Below are 16,759 nucleotides of genomic sequence, written 5' to 3'. Positions count from 1 at the left end.
GTTGCTAAACTTTCTTATTGGTACTGATAGTGTTTGGCTCCTGACAAGTACAGCTGAGTGATATCCATCATACAAGCGTTGGTTTTAGAGGAAAGCACAGGCAATCCTCAAATGAAGAAATGCTCCGTCAGACCCGCACGTACACATGCGGGTTTCAAGCTCAGAGAACCGGCTCCAATATCAGTCCAGCTCCGCGCCACAAAAAGACTAAATCACCGAGCCCAAATGTTGAGAACTTGTATTGTACGGGCTGACCTCACGGACTTAACGGCCACCAGACAGGCCCCGCATCGTCAAGGAAGAGAGATTTGTATGTCTCAATGACAGAAAGAGAAAAAGAAAGGAAAGAATGGACCGGCGTGCCCTCTTTAGATCTTTTCTTACCAGGCTTTCCCAGATTGGATGAGGAGATTGGCAGTTATCTGCCCATCATGTCTCAAAGGTTTATTCATAAGTCGTGGATTTCTGCAGGCATGCGGGACAGATAGCCCGCTGTCTGCGGCTGTGCACCACAAAGGAGCTGTGTTTATAGTGACTAGATGTGCGCTAAGCCTCCGATTTGTACAGAACTGTCAGGTACACCCTCCGATATCAGGACTCACCACCAGAACCAGTATTGCCTTCGCTAAGAAGGTTATGCTTTCGGCAGCGTTCGTTCGTGTGTGCGTGTGAATGTGTGATCGCAAACTCAGTGCTGACAGTGAATGTGTCAAGTGAAATTCAGCTAGAGTCAACTTGATACGTAAAGAATTGACCCCAAACATTCTGACTTTTCTATTGCGAAGAAGGTTACACATCCAGGTAATAAGAGACATAGCGTAAATAGCAGTTATTTTACCAGCTCTAACTTAACTGCGGTGTCTGGCCTATATCAAAATCGTAGCCAGTTGCTTACTACATACTTCAGTATTTGGCATTCTGACTTTTGAATCTTACCATCGTGCCACACCTGTTGGTAAACGTTGTGCACACTGCACAACTGGAGTGGGTTCATGTTGCACAATGACGTGTGAGAAGACAAGGCTGTTGGATCCATATGACAGCCGTTCCCTCCGTGATGTGAAGTCGGCAGATCTGAGAGGCCGCCCATGTGGACGGTGTTACCCGTGCCAGACATGACCGCTAAGTTTGATAATCGCACGGAATCTAATAACGGACTGAGCAAGACTTGACCGGATTAGTGGGTCTTGTTGCCAAAATACTGGGGTTGGACAGACACTGGGGATTGCTCATTAGGTTTTGGGGGGTGGGGTAAGGGGAGTGTCATTTTCATGCTCATAGACTACTAGAGTACTGTAAATGCAGAAATGTTCGCGGTGGATTAATGTTCGCGGTTTTCGCGGCGACCACTTCACCGCGAACTTAAATCCACCGCGCGCGAATATTTTTCTATTAAGGTATTAGACTGCAGTCGATTGTGTTACCGCAAAATTAAAACCGCCGCCAAAAGTCATTTTCCCGCTACCGCGAAATTAAATCCCCGCGAAGTTAAATGCATTTACAGTATGCTTAAAGTGTTTGACTTATAAATGGTTCTAAAGCGATGTCAGTTTCCTGGAATTCGAGAGCCAACTGGTAAGTTTTATAGCTATAGTCTGTTGTAGTCGGAGATGAAGTCATGAAGCTGTACATGTAAATGTTACAATGTTTGTAATTATTGTTATTTATCAATAAAGCTTTTTGAAAAAATTAAAAGAAAATCATGCTTAGGTAAATGTCACTGTTACTAGTTGGAGTTTGTGGGTTAGTATCGGGTTAATCGCAATGATTGTAGTCTTAGCCTTTGATTGTTCCGTAAAATTGTCATTATCATAGTCATAAATCAGGAGGGTAGTGAGTATCGGGACCTTCTTCTTGATATCATCATTATTATCGGTAAAAGGTGGAGTGTTTATTTCAGGCTAGATACATTGCCTAGACCAGTTACCGGTTTATTGTTTGATAAGGCAGACGAGGTTGATAACACAGGTCGGTTATTATCGGCCTGACGGACCTGGGCATTATCAGTGTTATTTTGGTTATTGACAGGTGGGGATTATCAGGGCTGGGGTTACGATAGGGGGTTATCCCTCAACAGCCTGTTATTATCAGGGTGTTTGGCTTGTGTCAGTAACTGATTGATTGAGTGTGATTGACACAAATCATACCATAGTGCCTAGTTACCTCTTAGGGAAGGTGGATATGGAAATTTATTGGGTTACATTTTCCACAAGAATTAAATGTAGCACAGCTGACATTGGACCATTGGTAAGTTTAATTCGTTCTCAGATTTAAATGCAGAAACATTGCAGTTTAATCTCATTTGCATATATAATGTGATGACTTAACTTAAACAAGATAGTTTAAAACTTAAGAATGGTTCTGGACATACTTAAAGTTCGTAAAGTAAATCACTGTTCCGTTATCATGTTTATCAATTATTTTATTTTACACTAGCAGTTTGAAAAACAAAAAAACGTAACGTTTTACTGAATGGAAATCAATGAAAAGTTAGAAATAATTGTCTTCTTTTTTACTATATCTTTGAAGGTATAATCAGCGTAGGCGTTTCTTGTGAAGAGATCTGAATAGACTGCCCCAGCCTGGTCGCAGCCCATAGAACACACGTCTCAAGTCACGGGCAAAATGTTGCAAAAGCCCAGAAGGCCCGTTGCTTTCTCCACGCTTTTGTTCGTTTGACGGGCCTGTCAATCAACGGAACTTCCGTCGGATGTCAGGGTTCTTTTTATACACGACCTTTGCCTCTAATACTGGTGTCACCTGCAAAAGGGTGTCAGTTAGATTATTAGCATATCTTTCTGAGAGAATCTATCAATGACGTTTTTTCGTGAGGTTTCAAATGTCACACAAGTAATTTTTGCAAGTTCAGTTGTCTTGCTACAACCTTTACCACAACAAATGTCGTGTAAACCGACTGCCAATCACCTGTCTGCTGTTCCTGGGTAGCGGCCAGGATTTTTGTAGCACCTCTCCACATACACGACCACTTACCGGGCGCCACGCTGTTTGCTGTGTTTCTCTGGTTCAGTAGGGAAGTATAGCGGCCCACAGACGGCCCGACACGCATACGTTCGTTCGTCCAACAAGCCTGTCAATCAAACGAGTGTTGTTGTGCAGGGAAGCTGGAGCATGGCGCACGCCGTCCCATGCAGATCCACAGAGCGAAGTGCTGACAGAATGTCGGGATCAAAATGCGCCTGTGTGGTCGTATCGTCGGATCCATCTGTCAATCAAAGCTACAGGGATCGTGAATAAAACTCCACATGTCTTTGCCGTCTGTGCCGCACTGCTCACTTCCAATACTACACAAAGTTGACAAAACGAAATTGATTCATTTTTTAATTGTTATTGACTCACGGCAAAATATGAGAGACTATTTTGAATTGGTGACTATTAGCTTTCTATTCATGTAAATCTTTACAGGATTATTTGGGAGCAACGCAACTAAGAACAACGTATAACTGAAAGCAGCTAGCATTCCCACTTTCAACAGGGGATGACAACACCAGCACACGGAGGGTATATTTTGGGCAAAAACGTCGGCAGGATAGGGTTGAGACAGCGTCGATTCGAGACAAGCATAAAGGATACAATTTACTCGAGGGACGTATTCTAATACTAGTGCCTTTGACACAATGTTGCCCTGAATACAAAGCAATACATCAAAATGTTGGCTACTACAGGTAATTTATAGTTTCTGGCATTGGCCCAGCTAAGGTTATAGACAACACCGGTGTTTCAGTCCGGAGGTATTTTTGTAATTTCCTGTATCTGCATCTGTCGGCCGATAACCATCACGGCATTTGGCAGGAGTCTCTGCTGCCCAGAGCTCCCAATTTCACTGGTGATTAAATCAGCAGAAGTCCATGTTGATTGGAAAGTAGGTAAATTGTAGGTGATTGACATTCACAGCACACGACAAGTTCAACACCCAGCAACATGTGAAATCGCTCTTACTTTGCACATAAATCATGATTGACAACCGTGGCAGACGACCGGGATCAGCAACAAACGACAACCTCTAATTTTCCAATCACGTAGAGGGACATAATCACCTCCTTCATTTTTGACATATGGTTGCCATGGTAACAATTGATTGCCGCTGGCCTTGAGCCGTTGAAGGGAGGCTGAGAAGAGTCCAAATCTGGTAATCCTGTTTTCCGCCTAACAGAAGAATTTTCTACGTTTTTCGTTCCTGAGGGGGTTGGTGTACAGAGGTCACGGTCAGCGGACTGTGAGGGGAAACATTCGCTTGCCGACCTACCGATCCCCTAGCTTGGATGTCATCCTATTAAGTTTTCCCAAGCAGTGTTTTTCCCCCACTCTCATACTCTTTGCATGGCTGCGGACCACAGAATATTGATGGAGAAGCTGTTATGGCTTTCACAGCTCTGTCTTCACCTGGCTGAAACATTACCTGTAGAAAGCAACCGATGTCTCTACTACAAAAAACAACTATTCAAGCAAAACCAGTTTCCTGTGGTGTTCCTCAAGGATCTTTCTTGGGCCCGTCGTATTTCTCATCCATAGTAATGATTTAGCTCATGTATGTTGATAGTATGGGGGTTGCACCAGGCTCGCGTTCATGTTCATGTGCTCGGATAACAGCCAAGGTATAAATTAAATATGTGACCTTCGTGTGTGTTTGGTGTTTCTTTGTAGTTTAGCACAGTAACTCAAGAAGCTAAGGGTGGATTGTTTTGAAATTTTGGGTTTGGCACATTGTGTTCTGGATAATGATTTCTGGGTGGTAGACAGCTTATATTTTCAGTACGTCATTCTTAGAATCAAATGCTCTTGTTCCTAGTGTCTCCCTATTCTTTGTTCTATCCTATCCCCCTTTCTCCTTGCTATCACCGTTGCACAAAGGTAGACGGAGCAGCAAGCTCGTCTCTATAGACTCACACTCAGGCCCCTCAGGGCCTTCCTGAGCACAAGCCCCGAGCCGTGATTCAAGTTGTTGCTCATCAACATCATGTACTCGTGTCCTGTTTTCTGCTGTCGTCTTCTGATTGCAACATATTTCTCGTCATTAGCCGTCTACCGTGGAAAACAAAGCGCTGTTGTTCAGTCCTTATGTCCATCATCATCATCATTATCATTGATCAACCATAATCAACGTCTTTTAGTACATGAAGGCAAAATGCCCTGAGCTTGCCGCGGCCATGTTGGATAGTATTCTGGTATAAATCCCGACCAGGCGGCCGTGTGCGGGTATAAGAGCCGCTCTATGCGGGTGTAAGGCCGCGCTAAGCCTGTTTTCCGCGCGGCGGAGGGGATGAGCTGGTGAATAGCGGATAAGCGGCTTAAGTGCCGGGAAAGAGAAGCGCTATTCAGCCTCAAGTGGCTGGGGACGTGTGGCCGCCAACTTTCCCAGGCTCTAGTCTTGGGAAGGTTGGGCGGGGTGTGGGGGGTACCACCGCGCACCTAGGGGTGGAAAAGGGGGACAGTTTGGGGCATTAATGCAAGGGTAGAGGGTGATTCCGAAGTTACCTTTTCCGCAAGTTAATTGAAGAAAAAAATGAGGTCACAAAACGATAATTATGGTATCTTTACTACCAAGGTAAAGGGAACTATGTCGCTCAGTTTTTGATACAAATTATCATAACCTGCAGTACCACAGACTCAATATTTTTGGCCCAGGGGACTATTTATTATACATGTATACTGTTAACTGTGAAATCTTCAAGTAAATAATAATAATCTTTATTGACACGACAAAAGGTCGCAGCATCCTGAACTTGTGAAAGAACGCTCGTCCACTTGCAATGTTCGCGGAGAAACAGTGGTGGCTCTAGTTCAAGATTGAAAGGGTAGAACAAATATTTCACGTTGGTTTCTGTTTGCGGCGATGAGATTACCGCGAAAACAGAACATCCACAAATATTTTACCTTTGACAGTAACGTTAACTGTTACATGTATACTAGTATGTTTGACGACAGATGGCGGTGTATGTGTAAAGGTGGGGTCACACCTGGGTATTGTATATATTTACTCCATATGAGGCGCGCATGGGAGTATTTACCTCCACCAGGCCCCACAGGCCGTTGCAAAAATAATAGAAATTGGACAAACGTAAACAGGTAACATGTCAGACGAGTTAGCTGGGTCGCTAACCATACTTCTCGGTCAGCTATTAAACTCATCTGGCATGTTATGTATCTATGTTTGTCCAATTTGTCCAATTTTTCCCGCGACCTGTGGAGCCTGGTAGAGACTAAGAGCGTTATACGCACCTTTAAACGGACTTGAATATATACGCATGTGTGACCCCACCTTTAGGACCTCTTTCCACTACATGGCGATCACGCTACGCTCTCTCTACGACCTAGATAGATATGTTTAACCTCTGCTTCCATACTGGGTATATCATACAAAACGTAACAAAACGTAAAAGTATAACTGAGAGGACAACAAAACACACAATACTGGCACAAGTGTAAAACATTGGTAAAAATTGCTTCTTTTCTTAAATTTCTATACAATTCGTTAAGCGATAGCTAGGTCAAATTTTAGGTCGTAGAGAGCGCGCGGCGAGAGAACTGTCCTAGTATCAAGAGGGTATTACGTGTCTCTCCCAGTCACGGCCGCCAGTGATGTTTGTAAGAGTAACGTAAGCCTAGCGATTCTTGCCAGGAAGTCTCTCCTGAGGTTGCAGGGTAAGGAAGATAGATGGCGCGGTGTTGGAGAGGCCGCCATTGTTTGTTCAGCCAGACTAGCTGGGCGGGACAGTTCGCACCGCTGCCACGGGTGATGGGAGGGGGGCAAGGGTCACTGCCGACTACCAGACGCTGGAAAGCATATGTAGACCGCTCGTGGCCATGAAAACCTTTTCATAGTTTAACCTCTTTACCAGAAATAGCATTTACAATTACAATTATGAATGACAACTGTGCACTAAGGGGGAAAATTGAAATCGCTGAAACATAGAAACTTAGTGAACACGATATCAGTTTTGTCTTCTCTTTTACGAGAACTGAAGTCGATACAAAGTATTCGCCATCAATAATTTACCAATAATAATCCCGCTTTTAATTGGGATGTAAAAGATAAAAAAAGATAGAAAATGAGACAAGAGGGAGAACAATAGTTTTCACTGTTTTCCTATTTTTTTTTACAACATTTCAAAGAACATACCAGAGAAGAAATAATCCACTTAGTGGGTTAAGAAAATGCGACATGACAGGCCACCAGAGAGTCGTCCCGTGCGGGGCTGACAGAATGCGCGCTGGGTCAGTTTGATTCGTGATGCAGTCGGGTTTGCGCGGGAAAAGTTCCGACTGAATTGGCACGGGAGACTCGCCTGTCACAGGAAACCAAATGTTCCCCCGCTCTAACAAGCACCACGTTGAGAGACGCGGCTCTAATTGCACACCATTAGGCCAGATCCCGTTTGAAGTGTCTCATCTGAGAGAACTTCATGTCGTCTGTCGAGCTGCCTATCAACTGCATGCACAAAGTGCCCTTTGTTCCCGCCAAAACCGCTCACACGTTCCCCCCTAATAGGATGCAAATGACGACCGAAGCCCTGTTGAACTTACTATTGTTGCGCTAGTTGTTTATATCAAAGTATGATGGCTTCCTTTCTCCGTAACAACAAAATAAGGCTGAATACAGTGCCGCGGTGAGAAATTCCACCTATAACCAGCGTAGTCAGTTCGGTAGGAGCCAGTAGGTTATCCATGGAAATATATCATGCAGGGGCGAGAGATGTGATGAAGTCTGCCGGAAACTCCGGTTCATGGTCTGCCGTGTGCCAATCCTCAGATCGCACTAATGCTGGTGAATTCCACACCCTGACTATTAGCATGACCGTGTGAGAGAGTTCACTCATAAACTGACTGAACTTGTAGTCTAAAGTTTATCGGTGTTTCGCATATGTTTTCCATCAGAACACTATTTTCAGTCTTAAGTCTAATGCATGTAGATGTAGATCAATACAAAGGACGTCAACTGAAGTTCAGTGATTGTGTGTGTTATTATTGTGTTGTACAACTAGTACTCTTTCACACGACGTAACGTTTACAGTTCTGTACTTATGTTAGACCAATATTATGTAGCATGACATGGATAAGAGCACACGGGAATACAGTTGGGTATCCTCGTCTTATTTAGGACTGCCCACGTGCTAAGTTCAAGCTTCCACAATCAAATACGGATGGAGTCATCAATGCAAGTCGTGACCTTAAATGCCCCTAAAGAAAAAACAGGTTTGTTTCTGTCGAATGGTGGTAAATTGTATATAAAAGCATTTTCCTGACGTACATCGACTAGATTGGGAATACTGCATTGATAAAACAATAGAGCGGTCCTGTAAAATGACCATGTGTATTTTATAATCGTGCAAAATGGCAGTAAAAGTACTTTTGGTTTATATTTTCACTAGCGTTTGTCTTAGTCTGTGTAACACAAACTCCGCTGTCCAGGGCTGTAACTGGCCCCTCCCCGCCGGCGGATGTTGGGCGGGCTGCTATAAGCGAGATTTAATCAGGCTAGCGTTTGTCTGTCTGTCAACAAGATAACTCAAGAACGGCTGGATGGATTGCTTTCATATTTAGTCTGTTGGTGGAGTGTGACGAAAGCTGGACATGATTAGCGGTTTCCCTTGGTACTACAGCGGGACTTCTGGTTTTGGTATCTCGCGTTCTGAACAAGCTGTGGTCACGATTTTGGGATGTTAGGTGACTTCTTCGGTAGCTACATGTATTATTTGTTTTTAGTTTGTTTGAAAGTTTGTTTGAAAGTCTTCAGGACTTTCCCCAAGTCAAGTATTGCAGGGCCTAACACAGTCCATTTGTACTGAACGATACAACTTTTAATTGATCTACTCACACCAGAAAGGATCCATATTCTTTTCGACAATTGTAGTGGGTTCTTTCACATGCTCGAAGTGTGGCTCTCCTCAAACACGGGACCTCCGTATAATGCCCTAGTCGAGGGATGTCCTAACCAAAGCTAGGCACTCATTTCAACCTGACTGAAGCAAAGAGCTTACTATTTTAACCTCCTTATTATAATCCCATTGATGATAGATAGTCTGGATCCAGGACGAAACAAAACGCCAAGCAATGTCAATATCACTTGTCACAACAGCGCCATCTGGCGGACAGAAATATACTTCCGTAGATCGATGACGTCACTTTTACATTTTAGTTTCAAAAGTACGATGTCATGTATACTAGTAAGCACGGCCGAATCATTTCATCATTTTATTCATACGCGTAGATAGAAAGATACCGACAAACAGATTTTGATCCTTATTTGGATCAGTGAGGTGTTTTGGGTAATACTGTAAATGTATTTAAGTTCGCGGGGATTTAATTTCGCGATAGCGGGAAACGTTTCCGCATGTACGGTATCAGATTTTATAGTGAAACCTATAAGTATAATTTCCTTAGCCTGGGTACCATCTTCCGTAGTAACTGCTAGCTCAGTCTTTTCGCTTGCTAATCACCAGTTGATTACTAGTGCCCAGGGCCTCCCTGAGTATTGATACGTCATGTGCAATATCGGAAAATTTCTCCTTCATATCTTTTACACATGCTGAGATTGCCACTACCATATTTACGACAGCTGGGTCCGTTTTCGGCATGTTTGTGTTTTCGCGCCTGACTTCCTGTCTGACGACGTCGTTAACTGAAATTAGCCGCCTGGCTGCTGACGGGTCTGATCTTCCCGCCAGTTTCTATGGCAACTGGTTGGCTCGTCAAGGGCACTCGTCCACTCAACCTCCGCACCTGGTCGTTAACAGGGGGAGACCGTTATCAACCTTGAAGGGAGCTCGTGGTAATTTATAGAGATCCGTTGTCAATATGCACATGGTTCCTGACAAGGGAGAGAACCATCATCAACCTGTATAAAGGCGGCTTGATAGGGGGTCCATTGTCATCCTGTGAAGGCTAGCATAATCGGTACGAATAGAGACAGCGACGGTTGGATTCTATCTCAGAGGCATACTCTAAAAGGTGAAATGCTCGTGGGTATAGGGAGAGATGGGGTGGTTTTAAGTTCACATTGAAACTGTCATGCGAGGTTTTACTGTAAAAAAGAATGTGCGTGATGGTTTTTAGAGTGTTTTGAATTCACGAGGTCACCGTGAAAAAAAGCTAACTAAAACCACCAGGAATGTTTGGATATTGGAGTTATGATTCTCATTCTTACGTTTCGATATTAATCAGACGTCTTCCTCAGAGCTTCTGACTAAAGTTTTGCTTCTCGCCGCCATATGTAGCCGATGTAGGTGGCCCTTACTTACCCTACAACTGGGCGTACGGTAAAGATCGGTAAAGGCAGAAATTTTTGTGGTGGTTTTATGTTCGCAGTTTTTGCGTTGCCAATTCACCGTGAATTTAAAACCACCGCGAGCATTTTCCAATGGCAGTAATAGACTACAGTGCTTGGTGGTACGGCGAACTTAAAACCACCGCGAAAAGTCCTTTTATCCGCTACCGCGATATCAAATCCCCGCGAACTCAAAAATGCATTTACAGTACAGGGTAATTTTCATCATGAATATATGTTCGCGTCTTTACTAACATGAGTATTTCCACAGTATAGTTTGTTTCTTACACTATTGTAGCACGTCTTCTTAACATACCGCATACCTTTCCATGTAGTGGAGAACGATGGCTCCGGACAACACCGCAGACATGCCCGGATGTTCCGGTTTGACATGACCAAGGTTACAGACGACGACGTCGCGACGTCAGCGGAATTCCGGATGTACAAGGAGAAAAATGGCGGCGGCTACACCAACATGTCCTACACTGTCACGGTGTACAGGGTCACTGGGGAGGGTAGCGGGAGGTAGGCAATGATTTGATTCACATGTATTCGGTTTATAAAACTTGTCTTTTGTAGTACAATGCAAAACTTTCTTCCAACACAAAGGTATATACAGATTAAATTTTTATCAACTGTCGCCTTCTTCAGGATCAATACCGATGTCTTTAGAACGTAAATCACGTAATCTTGATAACACGTGATCTTGCAGATACGTGACGTCAGCAATTGGTCGAAAGTTCCAGGAAGTTTATAACGCCCACCGTCTCTGTTCAGTGATGGCTGGAGTGCCCTTATGGTCTCCTTTATACCTCTTACAAAATAGTCCTGATCAGTGTCCAGTATTCTGACTTTGTCCAGTGAAACGGTATATGGCCCGGTGATTCAATGTGGGTGTATTGAGAGACTCCCGACAACAGCGAACTGGGAATTTTGTCTCATTGAGCAAAGTCAGAATACTGCATACTGCATTACGCTCCGTCTCGGGGCGCCACCATTGTGATTTTGTGACGTCACGGGTCGACCATCTTGCTTTACACTGACTGCAGTTATTCGTCTAGTCTCCATTCGTTCTCTCCTTTATCGGCATAAAGTCTAATTTAATGTTTCATTTTCAAAATAGCTCGTCACAGTGATATTTCCATTCATAACTCTCCGAGCCTTCCGTTTCTGCAGGAACCAAGAACTCCAGTATTTAGACACACTATTCACCATCTCGTCCCAGGAGGGGTGGTTGGTGTTTGATGTAACAGCCGCCCTGGGAAAGCCTCCCTATACCGAGCTTGTCTTACACGTGTCTATGGAGACCCTGGATGGTGAGTATGGGGAAAATAAGAGCGATAAGTTAGAAGGCATTGACCAATCAGGAGCCTTGAAACGGATCGCATTCATCATTTCGAATGATGACGTAATCAGGTGGCCCCTAATCTCCAAGCAGATCCACGGTGCGTAATGTACATTATCAAACTTACTCCCTTAGCCGGCTATACTCCCTGACCAGCTTTGATACTATCTTATGGCACCGAAGATCTGCTTGAAGATTAGGTGGCCCCGTGTATGAGCTGCAGGCGCTAAGTCAAGCCTACCACACTTCCCGAGTAGAGTATGTGTGACCTGATGTGCTAGGCTAAATACGCGAGCCGCAGTGAAGTCTCATTGCACTATCTGCTAGCTACAGAAAAAGCTTTATACCTCATCCTCTGCCCAAGGTTCGGTATTGTAAATTTTGCCTCGAAATGTTCTTCTTTTGTCTAAATTTGTTTTTTCTTTCAGTCAAAAAGCTATGCTAGGCTTTTTCGCATATGATTACATAGTAAGTTTCATTGCAAATTCTTGCCCGAGGGCTAATTGCAAGTGACAAAAAATGACATACAAATAATGGTAAACAGTATACTAAGTGACTACTCTAGTCTAACTTAAACTAGTTAAGGTGAAAGATGTAACTTATTGGGTTTGACTTCTTTTTGTGAGACATTACTGTTGACTTACGTGTGTTCAGCCATAAAAGAACTTTAGAAACTGTCTTTCAAAAAACAACGAATTAGAATAGTCTTATTTTCATAAGAACGTTTGAGCAGTGTGTACATTTCCTAACTTCGGTCACTGCCTCTTCCTGACCCTGGCCTTGACACGATGTTTACACAATTAACTAAGCCGCAAAGCCTTCCAGATCGGAAGGGCTGTTCCAACTAACGATAAACAATCGTGCTCTCGTTCCCAGCTGCCCCTCCTACGGGGCGTGAGTGACAGATCCCAGTCCCAAGGTACCGTGGGAGCCATGCCGCTATTGGGGACGAGCCACTGTTAGCTTTGTAGCAGTTGTAATTAACAATTAATTTTAAGAGTAGACTGTTTTGCCCAGGGTAACAGTTATACCCCTCTCTCGAGACGTTTGTTGTTACAGTTAGGGGGTGGGGATGAACTGCGCCCCCCCCCCCCATAATTACATGTAAGCATAAAAATCAACAAGGACCTTATTCAGCCAACATACAACCCTGTATTGACTTCGTCTTCGACTAAATCGTCTTAGAATTTTTAATTCAGAACTTTTGTGAATCATGACTGGATTTGCCCACGCGTTTTTTTTTAGTCGGGTATTGTGTAACTTTAGAACTTTAGGGTACTCAAGTCCCCTTCACCGGAGTCAACTTGAACCAGCTCGAAAGGCAAGTCGCGTGTGTGTAAGTAAGTCCACGGAGTCAACTCCCGACTACCCACGCATTTTCGTTATGTACTAGAAGCTTGTAGTCTCCGAGCACACGTATGAACTGGATGGGAAAAAAAGAGAGGAATTGGGCCAAATAGGGACAAATAAGTTGCCATAGGATTTCAGTCAGTCTTTAGAAATCTATCCATCTATCGCACTCCTAGGCCAATCAACTCCTATAGGCTTTTATTTCTAACTGGAATAATTGGTCTATGTCCCCTATTGCTATTTGGCGAGGTGGGAGTCCAGGCCGGAATCTATCAGGGCAAAACCGCGTCAATGACTGCAGTACCTTCATGGATCGCTAGCTGACGCTTATGTACGTCGCCTGAAGTTCCTTACATAAAAAACAACATTATAGAAACAGTTTAACTGCAATATCCAACACAACAGCTCTGAACTGCACCGGTCTTCAAGGCATGAACAATCCATCGCTGTCGTGACGTCACGTTATGCAGATAGAACAGGTGACTCAGTGAGCAGTGGATCATACGTTGCAGGATCACGACAGCAGTGGATTGTTCATTCCTTGCCATAGGTTGAGTCCATTTTTCTGTGCTGGATATCGTAGTTTAAGGTGTTCTAATAATGACTTCCACCAACACAGATGAACTTTCAATTTAAGTAACAACCTGTTACCATCCTGTTGTTTGGCAGGTCACAGCGTGAATCTTCACCGCGGCGGAGTGATCGGTCGGCGGGGTCCTGAAGAGAAGCGGCCATTCGTGGTGGGGTTCTTCAAGTCGAGCGGTCAGAAGGCTCGGGTGCGCCGGGCTCGGTCCGTGGGGCGGAGCCGCAACCGGAACCGCCAGACGCAATATTCCTCGTTTCACGGCGCCATGGACGTTGGTGGGGAGTTCAACTATCGCGGCCCGCATGTGTGTCAGCGCCGCAGTCTCTACGTCAGCTTCCGCGACCTCGGCTGGCAGGTTAGTCATCACAAGTTACTGAATATTTACAGTCATTAGTAATATCACCAATAGAAAATCAATTACCAACCGACAATTCAGCAGTCCTTTTATTACTCTCCTCAGCACAGTAGTTAAGTTTGTTGCAAATTCTTGCCCGTGGGCTAATTGCAGGTAACTTGAGAGATTCAAACAGTGTGAAAACAATATCACAAGTGTCTACTCTACTCTAAAACTAGTAAAAGCTAATTCTAGATCATGGGTTATGGGGCTCGACTTCTTTTTCGAAGACAATGATGACTGGAGCTACTTTTCCTTACCAGGTGGCGTCACGTGACTGAGTTAGTATGCCCGGTTCATGACTATCAATTTTCGAACCCAGATACTGATCCAGTCACGTTTGGGATCGCATTCTGCTGACCGCAACCAAACCTAACCATGAAAAGAACCTCAGTCATTTAACACATTAACAAGGCTCTTACAAGGAACGTGTATTCATCCATATGACATAAAATGGCGGGTGCATGGGAGGTGTTGGTTTTGCTTTCAGGACGTTTTGTATGTGGAATTGGTAGGTCTGGGATGACAAAGGGCTATAAGAGGCCTTCTAGCAGGCTCCCTATTTCATAATTTTTACAGTATGCACTGAATGTCATCCATTCTTTAATTCTTGCCGCAGCCTAACGTAAAGCTAGCCTGAGCACCATCATCCGTAGTGACCGCTGTTTCAATAATTTTGCTTGCTAAACGTGGTTCAAGTATTGAGCTAGTGGTCACTACGTAAAGCATTGTCACATGTCATATGTAGATATATTTAAGAAACAAATGTTTCTGTGTTTGCTCAGGACTGGATTATCGCTCCCGATGGCTACGCGGCCTACTACTGTTTCGGGGAGTGTTCGTTCCCGCTGAACGCGCTCATGAACGCCACGAACCACGCCATCGTGCAGACACTGGTGCACCTCATGAACCCGCAGCACGTCCCCAAACCCTGCTGCGCGCCCATCAAACTATCCGCCATCTCCGTGCTCTACTTTGACGAGTCTTCAAACGTCATTCTCAAGAAGTACAGAAATATGGTCGTCAAGTCCTGTGGCTGTCACTGATGGCGCCATCTATCCGTCTATCCGTCACCCGTCTCTTGACTGGTAAAGGAACAGCAGACAACAGAATATGAAGACGTCACTATGACGTCATGATCTACTTGTTGTTGTACGTCATCACTTCTTGTTTGAAGGCCTCCATGACCGACAGAAATGGCGATGCCACGTGACTATCATATCACAAGCTGTAAGATACGTGATTCCAACAGCCCGTATCGCATATCACGTTTATCATGTATTGACATACTCCTTGATGCACCTACATGACAGAACTGCCCATATTTAACTTATGTACAGTTTACTTTTCGACCTAAATAAGTTATTGTTTGTGTTTACTATTAAAAGTCGTTAGCGTTTGCGTTAACATAGTCACGACTCTTGGTCACGATAAGCACTGTTAACAAAATATCTCAGATGTAATTTGTCGACAATCGCGTATTTTGCCATTGGTGACCTATTGAAGGTGTACTTGAAGCGCTGCCTTGCGAAATGTTTAGTATTGTTTACCAATGCAATTGCATCTACTAGATGAATGAAGATTTCGGATACTTCGGTCCGTTCTACCTTCACATGACAGTGTTTACACTATGTACATCGTTACACCTCAGTATTATCTATTTAACTTCATTTTGTACGACATTCCTGGGCAAAGTTACAATTAGTACCCATTCCAGATATTTAGTGGATATATGACCGCTGTTGGAAAACAGCAAAATGTAAATTTCACATTGTGTTTGTAGTAAAAAAAAGGATTTTATTTATTTCTACGTATGTGGGAGCTATCTAATGTATTCACCATTCATGTATCATGACTGGTGTGTATGCAGTGCGAACAGTTGTAGTAAGGTGTCGCTGTTGCTCCGACCTAGCCTCGTATGACTCTGAACGTGAGGACGTGATTGTGTGTCGGAAGTGACTCCTGGTGATAACGTTAACGTTAAATGGAATACAGTAAAGACACGAAAACACTTTAATGAAAATTGTGTCGTAATTCACAACGCTGGTGTCCTGACATAGCACGAGAGAATGGCACTGTGCTGGACTACTCATGTAAATAAACAGAAAAAACTCAAGTTACAAAAGTCTGTGCATTATTCTCTACTAGTACTTTTTACCTACATAAAAGCGGAGGTATAGTTTTGTGCATGTGTGTGTGTGTGTGTGTGTGTGTGTGCACACTAAGTAGGAAAACAACCCATTCAGTCGTTTTTAGTTATCGTGTCACACATACATTCACACACACACACACAGGCGAAAATAACCATGAATATTTCGTTTAGGTTATACCAATAGAATGATAACGTACAGAATATGGTGGTGCTCTACAGTGCTAAAGCTCTAAGTCATGGACTTCTCTAGCCTTTCATATGCTTTGGGTTACACTAGAACTGAAATATAATGGCACACGTCGCGTCAATAACGTCCAGGAGGGACATAAAATAAACAGCACACTCACAATACTGCAACTTCATTCACAAATCTCTATTCATTCATGATGCATAACGTACAATATGGTAAATCAAGAGAATACACCAATAAACGTACTTTTTCTACAGACAACAATGCAACATCGGCTATCATAGTGAGTTCTCTATCTTTGTCTATCTATCAAATACGTGCTGCGATTAGGCAGAGCTAATTTAGATGTAAGTGTGTTTGATATAAAAGTGTGGTGGGCTCGAGGTGTGGCTCTCCTCAAACGTCCCAAACCGAAGCTGGGTACTTAATTCCACCCGTGTCTTGTGAGGAAATAGCTGGA

The 16,759-nt window shown here is 43.7% G+C and overlaps 1 protein-coding gene across 1 annotated transcript in view; it reads left to right on the top strand.

Moving 5' to 3' along the window:
* LOC118404943 (bone morphogenetic protein 7-like) overlaps positions 1-16,073 on the top strand; it is a 30,367-nt gene extending 14,294 nt beyond the window's left edge. Inside the window, exons 3-6 of the mRNA XM_035804345.1 lie at positions 10,618-10,807; positions 11,459-11,598; positions 13,647-13,918; positions 14,743-16,073. Of these exons, the coding sequence (XP_035660238.1) occupies positions 10,618-10,807; positions 11,459-11,598; positions 13,647-13,918; positions 14,743-15,003 (863 nt within the window). The 3' untranslated portion in view covers positions 15,004-16,073. The remainder of the gene's footprint in view (positions 1-10,617; positions 10,808-11,458; positions 11,599-13,646; positions 13,919-14,742) is intronic.
* The last annotated feature ends 686 nt before the right edge of the window (positions 16,074-16,759 follow it).

Source organism: Branchiostoma floridae, chromosome 17 (assembly GCF_000003815.2).
Source record: "Branchiostoma floridae strain S238N-H82 chromosome 17, Bfl_VNyyK, whole genome shotgun sequence".
Taxonomy (NCBI): domain Eukaryota; kingdom Metazoa; phylum Chordata; class Leptocardii; order Amphioxiformes; family Branchiostomatidae; genus Branchiostoma; species Branchiostoma floridae.
This window is presented reverse-complemented; position numbering and strand designations above follow the sequence as displayed.